The sequence below is a fragment of the Merops nubicus genome, unplaced genomic scaffold (genome assembly GCF_000691845.1).
Source record: "Merops nubicus isolate BGI_N331 unplaced genomic scaffold, ASM69184v1 scaffold19703, whole genome shotgun sequence".
Lineage (NCBI taxonomy): Eukaryota > Metazoa > Chordata > Aves > Coraciiformes > Meropidae > Merops > Merops nubicus.
The window spans coordinates 3,208-12,171 of record NW_008597575.1 but is presented as its reverse complement, the minus strand read 5'-3'; the positions used below and the strand labels follow the sequence as shown (position 1 = coordinate 12,171).

Below are 8,964 nucleotides of genomic sequence, written 5' to 3'. Positions count from 1 at the left end.
AAGCCAGGATGCTGGTGGCCTCCTTGGCCACTTGAGCACACACTGGCTCCTATGTATCTCCTCCTTCTGTTGGTTTTTGTTTCAAGCCATCACCAATGCACCGTTCCAGTTGTTTCCCTTGTTTAAGTTCTTTATTCTGACACTTATAAACCTTTCTATCACTTTTTTTTCTTCTCTTTTGCTGTGCCAAGGGCCTGGTTTCACCTTTGGCTGGATCATGCCTCTCTCACGGCAGTTTAATCTGTTTCAGGAATTTCTCCAGTTCTGAGTAAATTCAATCCCTTTGTCCATATGTGATTTTCTCAGAAGTGTACAGACTATTTCCTAGCCCTGTGTGTGATGCTGGAACTCCTCTGGAGGCTGTTACCACCAAAGCCTGTCGGAGAGTCTTCTGTCAGGCCAACCACACATTTTCCAAGGAACTCTCCCTGGGCTGATGGGAGCTGAGAAAATGTACCATGACTGGTGAGACGTGGGCTAGAAACTGTCCTCCTAGTCCTTACTGGCTCCTCCACACAAGGCTCATAACTCCTCTCCTTCTGCTGTTCCACTTTCCATGCTGCTGAGGTCAAGGCAAGAGTGGCGATTTCCCAAAACCCATCCCTCAGCCAGAATTCCACTGGACTCCCCCAAACCCTGGATTCTCTGCCCTGTTCATTTTGGGAAGCCCCTCTGGTTTGGGATACACCCGGGTGATGGGACTGTGGTGTGTGGCACCAGCAGCACCCCCTTATCTGGACCATCCATCTGAGGGGGACCATCCACCCCGTTACCTGGACCATCCATCCGAGGGGGACCATCCACCTCGTTACCTGGACCATCCATCCAAGGGGAACCATCCACCCCATTTCTTGTCATCCTCTGCAGACATCAACGAGTGTGAGAGGGACCCTCTGCTCTGCCGAGGTGGCATCTGCATGAACACAGATGGCAGCTTCGAGTGCATCTGCCCCCCCGGGCACGAGCTGACTTCTGAAGGCAACACCTGCATAGGTGAGCTGGTGGGAAGCTGTGTCAGGACCAGAGCCTGTTCAAGGCAGCCTTGGAGCTCATGGTGGGCGTGTGAACCTCTCCTCCCAGTCCTATGAGTGGGTAGGACACACTCAGCCAGGAGGGAGCGAGGTCCCACCCGTGGTTTCACTGCATTGATGCTGTCTGCTGTTCTACCAGCTCTTCACTGGAGACCGACCAGTGGGGCCACGACAAATTCAGTTTGGAGACAGCAATGGGTGGGGGATACCCCTGGGGATGGTCCTGAGTGATGCTCAACGTGGCCTCAGCTGCTCAAACTCTTCTCCCCCTGGCAGACATCAACGAGTGCTCCCTCAGTGACAACCTGTGTCGCAACGGCCGCTGCGTCAACGTCATCGGCACCTACCAGTGCTCCTGTGATTCAGGCTTCCAGGCCACTCTGGACAGGCAGGGCTGTGTGGGTGAGTGCTCCCCTGTCCCTCCCCAGACCCCAAAATTCATCCAGAACCCTCCTGGCCTCAGCACCTCTCAGCGTGGTGATGGGAGCCTCTTGGTTGAGGTTGGGTTGGGGTTGTTTGGGTTGGAAGAGACCTTTAAAGGTCATCTAGTCCAAGCTCCCTGCAGTAAGCAGGGACATCTCCAACTAGATCAAGCTGCTCAGAGTCTCATCAAGCCTGATCTTGAATGCCTTCAGGGATGGGGCCTCCACCACCTCCTTAGACAACCCATTCCAGTGGTCTATCACCCTAGCAGTGAAGCTACCATGAGCTGCAAAGGGTTGGCAGAGATAGCAGGAGGGGTTTTCTTCTGGCTGGGGGAGCTTTGTTTCCTCCTCAGCCCCTCTCCCACCCTGACTGAGTGCTCTGGCTCTGCTGGGAGGTGAGTATCCCAGCAGCCTGACCTCCCCCTTCTCCTCCAGACATCGATGAGTGCACCATAACCAACGGGGGCTGTGACACCCACTGCTCCAACTCGGAGGGCAGCTACGAGTGCAGCTGCAGTGAAGGCTACGCCCTGATGCCAGACAAGAGGTCGTGTGCAGGTGAGCTGGCAGCTTGGCTCCTGGAGATGATGCCCAGGGAGCTCTTCACAGCCACAGTGTTGGCTTCAGGGGGAGGGAGTCTCGTTTTTAAGTCGTTTCCAGAGAGGTGGTTTCTCTGGAGAGATGTTTTTGGCTTTGCACTGTGGTGTCCACCCCCTCACTGCAGGCTCCAGAGTCCTGTAACCACATGGTGTGGAGTGAAGCCTCTCCTGTGACTCCATCCTGTGTCCCCTCCTGCTCCCACAACACCTTTCATAGAATCACAGGGTTGTTTGGGTTGGAAGAGACCTTTCAGATCATCCAGTCCAACCACGAACCCAGCACTGCCAGGTCCCCTCTACACCCTCAGCCAGGGGTGGGGACTCCACCACTGCCCTGGGCAGCCTGGCACAGCCCTGGGCAACCCTCCAGGGCAAGAAATTGTTCCTCAGGGACAACCTCAACCTCCCCTGGGGCAACTTGAGGCTGTTTCCTCTTGTCCTGTCCCTTGTCCCTTGGGAGCAGAGCCCGACCCCCCCCTGGCTCCAGGCTCCTGTCAGGAGCTGTGCAGAGCCAGAAGGTCTCCCCTGAGCCTCCTTTGCTCCAGGCTCAGCACCCCCAGCTCCCTCAGCTGCTCCTCCCCACACGTGGGCTCTAGACCCTTCCCCAGCAGCTCCGTTGCCCTTCTCTGGCCACACTCCACCCCCTCAAGGTCCTTCTTGGGTTGCCTGGCTCTGACATCTCTACTTTGACAATGATCTCCTCTCTCTAGATATTGATGAATGTGAGGACAACCCAGACATCTGTGATGGTGGGCAGTGCACTAACATCCCTGGGGAGTACCGCTGCCTCTGCTTCGATGGCTTCATGGCATCCCTGGACATGAAGACTTGTATTGGTGAGGACAAGGCTGGGCCCTGGGCACGTCCCAAGGCTGCTGTTGGATGCAGGAAGGCTACAGAGAGTTGCCCCAGAGCCACGTCATGGTTCTTGTGGTGTTCCAAGCAAGTCCTTTTTCTCCTGCAGATGTGAACGAGTGTGACCTCAACCCCAACATCTGCCTGCACGGCGAGTGTGAAAACACCAAGGGCTCCTTCATCTGCCACTGCCAGCTGGGCTACTTTGTCAAGAAGGGGACCACAGGCTGCACAGGTAGGAACCCCTGGAGATAGAGGTGTTGGTGGGAGCCCTCCCAAACATCTCCTGCAGCTGCCATGGAGAGAACACCTTCCCTGTGCTGGGGGATGCCGTGGACACGTCGGGGTGTGGTTGGGTGCCAGGAGCCCTTCCTGGGCAGGCCGTGGTTGCCAGGAAGCCCTGGAAGACCTGCCACCTGCCTTGTTCATAGCCAAGCCAAGGGTCTGCCCTTCCTTTTGTCTTCATCCTTCAGTTGTGAGCAGGGAGCAGCTCTTCAGCTCAAGGGGACAACTCCAAAGCCCATTCCCCAAATCACCTTCTGCCCTTCCCCTGGGGTCCACAGAATCCCAGCATGGTGGGGGTGGGAAGTGACCTCTGGAGATCACCTCACCCACCCCCTCTCTTAAAGCAGGTTCACCTGCCCAGGATCCTGTCAGGAGGGGTTTGAGTATCTCCAGAGTAGGAGATAGTGACTCCCAGGAGCCATGGTGTCCAGACTCATGAGCAGGACTGTACTGGGCTGTCCCCTCCTCTCCTGGGGAGCTGAGCTGAGGCAGCTCTGACGTTCCTCCTCCCCACAGACATCGACGAGTGTGAGATGGGGGCTCACAACTGTGACATGCACGCCTCCTGCATCAACGTGCCAGGCAGCTTCAAGTGCAAGTGCCGCCCAGGCTGGCTCGGGGACGGGCTGAAGTGCAACGGTGAGTCCTCCTCCCAGCAGAGAAGGTTCCTGTGTCCAGGGGCTGTGTGGGCACCTGGGCATCATAGAATCATGGAGTTGTTGGGGTTGGACGAGACCTTTCAGATCATCAGGTTCAATGGTTTCCCCAGCACTGCCAGGTCCCCACTGCCCCGTGTCCCTCACACCACATCTCCACAGCTTGGAAACCCCTCCAGGGGTGGGGACTCCACCACTGCCCTGGGCAGCCTGGCACAGCCCTGGGCAACCCTCCAGGGGAAGAAATTGTTCCTCAGGGACAACCTCAACCTCCCCTGGGGCAACTTGAGGCCGTTTCCTCTTGTCCTCTTGCTCCTTGGAGGAATGTCCAGAGGCAAGAGACTGACAAGAGTCTTCTTCCTGCCCAGATCTGGACGAGTGTGCAACTGAAGAGCACAAGTGCAACCTGAACGCCAACTGTGTCAACACACCAGGCTCCTACCGCTGTGCCTGCCGAGAGGGCTTCAATGGGGATGGTTTCTCCTGCTCAGGTGAGGCTCCTACACTCAACTCGCATCGTGAAGGGGGCTTGGGCATCCTGATGGACACGGAGTCATCCTCTCCCAACCACCAGCCTCGCTCAGCGCCCGGCTGCCTGTGTCCAGGGCTCCCAAATCCCCTCAAAACCACAGCAGCCTGCCCTGCCCCATAGCCTGCTGAGATACCTTCAGCAGAGATCCACCTTCTTCTCAGCAAACATCTGGAGAGGGTCAAGGCCACGAGAAGAATTACAACCCCCTCCTCATAGCCTCCCAGCAGGGGGGTGGGGTGGGGGTGGGAATTTCCTGGGCAAGCTGAGGGCAGCCCCCATCTCTGGGTGGACACCACGTCAGCCTGGTGCTTGTGACCCTCTCTAGATGTGGACGAGTGTGCAGACAACGTGAACCTGTGTGAGAATGGACAGTGCCTCAACGCCCCCGGGGGGTACCGCTGCGAGTGCGAGATGGGCTTCAACCCCACCGAGGACAGCAAGGCCTGCCAGGGTGAGTTTCTCCCCAGGTTTTCATCAGGAGATCCAGTCTCCACCTCCTTTCTGGCCTGGGTGTCTCCACTGCGCTGTCACCACCTGAGCCAGTACTTACCATGAACCATCATTGCCTGGTGACACAAAGCTCCTGAGGTGGAGAAGAGCAGGCTCTGAGGTGACCTTATTGTGGCCTTCCAGGATCTTAGGGGGGCTACAAGAAAGCTGGGGAGGGACTTTTTAGGCTATGGGGTAACGACAGGACTAGGGGGAATGGGGCAAAGCTGGCAGTGGGCAGATTCAGGCTGGATGTGAGGAAGAAGTTCTTCCCCAGGAGAGTGGTGAGACCCTGGCATGGGTTGCCCAGGGAGGGGGTTGAGGCCCCATCCCTGGGGGGCTTTAAGGCCAGGCTGGAGGAGGCTCTGGGCAGCCTGATCTACTGGGAGGTGTCCCTGCTCATGGCAGAGGGGTTGGAACTGGGGGAGCCTTGTGGTCCCTTCCAACCCTGACAGATTCTGCTCTGTTGTAGCAGAGGACTTTAGAGCTCTAATGGCTCAATGGTTGGACTTGATGATCTTGAAGGTCCCTTCCAACCTAAAGGATTCTATGATTCCACTTGGAGGATTTTCCACCAGTTCCACCTGAGGTGCCACAATTCCACCATCCAGCCAAGGATCTGTGGAAGGTGTGGACCATCATCACACCTGGTCCTGCTCACCCAGGAGATGGTGTCCCATGGCACTAGAACCACCCTTAGATGGGCTCCCTGCAGCTTGGCTAGGACTCTGCTTTGAGATGGGAGCAGAAGAGGCCTGTCCTGGCCCTCACTCTGCCAGGTCCTCAGTGCCCAGCTCTCCCCTCTTTTGCAGATATTGATGAATGCACCTTCCAGAATATCTGTGTCTTTGGGACCTGCCAGAACCTGCCCGGGATGTTCCGCTGTGCCTGTGATGATGGCTACGAGCTGGACAGGAGTGGAGGCAACTGCACAGGTACAGGACTCCCAAGGGCCTGCTGGAGGAGGACCACTGCTCTGTGATCTGCTGCCATGAGCTCGTCCCAGCCGTGGCAGGGGGGTGGCACCAGCAGCCTAAAGCCACCTCAGCGTCCCCATGTGGGGTGGGGATGTGTCTTGGTTGCTGCTGGAAGGTGGAGGTTCAGTGGGTAGGAGGAAAAGCTCCATGTGGTTCTCCTCCTTTCTACTGACTCTCTGGGTGGGGTAGGGTGAGGTAGGACAAGGCAAGGTCTGTTTCTAGCAGGGCTTTGGCTACCATCAGGTGAAGAGCCTGGAAACCACCCATGGTGATGGGGACACACTCTGAGCGTGCAGTGCAGAGATTTGGGCTGTGGTCTCTGTGGCAGTCTTCATCTTTTTATTCCAGTCTTCCTCTTTCCATCCTTTCAGACATCAATGAATGTGCAGACCCCGTGAACTGCATCAACGGCCTGTGTGTCAACACCCCTGGCAGCTACCTCTGCAACTGCCCCCAGGACTTCGAGCTGAACCCCACTGGGGTGGGCTGCGTGGGTGAGTGGGCACCCCTGTGGAGAGCACACCTCCCACCCAAGACCTTGGTGATCCTCCTTGTTGGTCCCACCTAGCTGGAAATGGCCAATACCAGAGACAGGGGTGGCTGACCACTCTCTGCCCTCCCAAATTACCTGCCTGTCCATGAGTTCCTACTTCTTGTCCAGCCTGGCCCACCTTGTGTCACCAGTGTGGGTGCTCTCCTGCTTGAGGTGATGTTATTCCTGGGCAGTTCTGGAGCTATTAAGTATTTTTTTTCCTTTGGAAGGCCCTGGGTTTATGAACAGCATGATTTGGGTCATTCTCTGTAGCCACACTGAAGACAGGCCACCATGCTATGACCTCTGTGATAACAGTGTGGCTCTTGACAAGCTGGGCTCATGATATTCTTGAAGGGTTCCCAAAGTCATGAGCTGCAAGGACAATCTGGATGTGGCTTGTCACAACACAGATGTGGACATCTGGAACAGGGCTGGGGCTTTATCCCTCTCCCTGCTTCCTGAGGTAAGAAGTAAGACCACAAGTCCTCCTGGAGAGGCTTTGCTGACCCACTGCTGTCTTTGTGCAGACACCCGTGTTGGGAACTGCTTCCTGGACACCCAGGACCGAGGAGATGGGGGGATCTCCTGCAGTGCAGAAATTGGAGTTGGGGTCACTCGAGCGTCCTGCTGCTGCTCGCTGGGTCGTGCGTGGGGCAACCCCTGTGAGCTTTGTCCTCCAGCCAACACCAGTGAGTTGGGGGAACGTCTGGGGTGGACTTGGAGGTGGGATGGGCAGCCTGGAGCAGAGAAGAGATGGAGACACTTCCCTATGGCTTCTCAACTCAGTCTGGGGGTCTTGGGTCCCCCATGTGGCATCATCATGATGGAGCAAGGGAAGCTGAGGGAGAAGGAGGCAACCCTGTTGTGTCAGTGTGGGGCTAGACAGATGGACCAGGGCAGGGGAGAGGTGAAGTGGGAAGGTGAAGACCAGGTTGGTTGTACCTGGTGGATCCAGGTTGGCATCCTTCATTCCTAGGCTTGGGGAGGGCACTGCACGTGGAGTAACCCCACTCAGTGGTGGGCAGGCACAGTCAGGGTGGCTGAGGTGACTTGGTGTGTGGTGGGGGTGAGGCTGCTCCACCTGGACCCCTGCCACCATCCTCGTGGCCTGCTTCTCCTGGGTTTCTCCTGGTTCTCCCTTCACGGGAGCCCTCTCAGCTCAGCATCCCCCTGACTGACTTTTCCCACAGCTGAGTACAAGACCTTGTGCCCTGGAGGAGAAGGGTTCCGCCCTAACCCCATCACTGTCATCCTGGAAGGTGAGACACCCCAAATCCCACGTCCTCTCACCAGGGCTGGGTGCTGCCCAGCACCCTACATGGGCACTGCCCACCGTGGCACCAAGCTGAGCCCATCCCCTCCAAGACCCTGAGCACAGGGGTGACAAACAACAAGCACGTGCTCTGCTCGGACACGCCGCGGGCATTCCGCCCTAACCCCATCACTGTCATCCTGGAAGGTGAGACACCCCAAATCCCACGTCCTCTCACCAGGGCTGGGTGCTGCCCAGCACCCTACATGGGCACTGCCCACCGTGGCACCAAGCTGAGCCCATCCCCTCCAAGACCCTGAGCACAGGGGTGACAAACAACAAGCACGTGCTCTGCTCGGACACGCCGCGGGCACCCGGGGCTGGGGCTGGAGCCACGGGGTGGAGGTGGGCAGTGAACACCTCCTGGCTGCTCCCCCCTCCTCAGATATCGACGAGTGCCAGGAGCTGCCGGGGCTCTGCCAGGGTGGCAACTGCGTGAACACTTTTGGCAGCTTCCAGTGTGAGTGTCCCCTGGGCTACTACCTCAACGAGGACACGCGCATCTGCGAAGGTACCTGCCCCTGGGCACCTGGTGTGTGTGGCACACGCGTGTGCAAGGGCTGTGAGTGTGTCTGGGCTGCCCGACAAGGGCTTGGCAGAATCCCTTCCCCTTCCTCTGCCAGCCTCCCCACCCTCCTCCCAAACCCCATCCCCTTTCTCCGTGCCACACCATCCTAATCCCTGCGCCAAGCCCTGTGCCAAGCTGACCCCCAGCCCCACGCCAGGTCCTTCTCTGCCTGTGCCCAGAGCTCTGACCTCAGGTCTCCTTCACTTGGCAGATATTGATGAGTGCTCTGCTCACATTGGCATCTGTGGCCCTGGGACCTGCTACAACACCCTGGGCAACTACACCTGCGTGTGCCCCCCCGAGTACATGCAGGTCAACGGAGGAAACAACTGCATGGGTATGGCAGGGCACGGGTCTGCCCCTGCCCTGGGACCCCCGGGCTGGGCTCTGGGTGGCACAGTGTGGGTGGTGTGGCTGAGGATGTGGGAGACCCCAGTTGACCGGTGCCTCACGTTGCCCGTGCTGGAGGAGCTGAGCTCACCCTGCCAGCGACTGGCACGGGGTGGTGAGATGCCCAGCAGAGCATTGGCACTGCCCACCAAGGGACAGGACCAAACACTCTCCCTTGGTGTAAGGCTTCAGCCCATCACTGCTCCATGGGGCTCTCCCCCGTGGTCCCTGAGCACCAGGACAGGCCGGGGGTGGCACATCCCCCATGGTGCCACCCTTGGGGTTGGCAGCACCCGCTGCTGGAGCTGGC

At 58.0% G+C, this 8,964-nt stretch overlaps 1 protein-coding gene across 1 annotated transcript in view; it reads left to right on the top strand.

Moving 5' to 3' along the window:
• LOC103769547 (fibrillin-2-like) overlaps positions 1-8,964 on the top strand; it is a gene marked incomplete at both ends in the record, with an annotated part of 30,098 nt that overhangs the window by 18,018 nt on the left and 3,116 nt on the right. Inside the window, 14 exon segments of the mRNA XM_008936758.1 lie at positions 867-993; positions 1,308-1,433; positions 1,892-2,014; positions 2,766-2,891; positions 3,020-3,145; positions 3,712-3,834; positions 4,220-4,342; positions 4,709-4,834; positions 5,685-5,807; positions 6,221-6,343; positions 6,912-7,073; positions 7,575-7,643; positions 8,082-8,207; positions 8,476-8,606. Of these exon segments, the coding sequence (XP_008935006.1) occupies positions 867-993; positions 1,308-1,433; positions 1,892-2,014; positions 2,766-2,891; positions 3,020-3,145; positions 3,712-3,834; positions 4,220-4,342; positions 4,709-4,834; positions 5,685-5,807; positions 6,221-6,343; positions 6,912-7,073; positions 7,575-7,643; positions 8,082-8,207; positions 8,476-8,606 (1,734 nt within the window).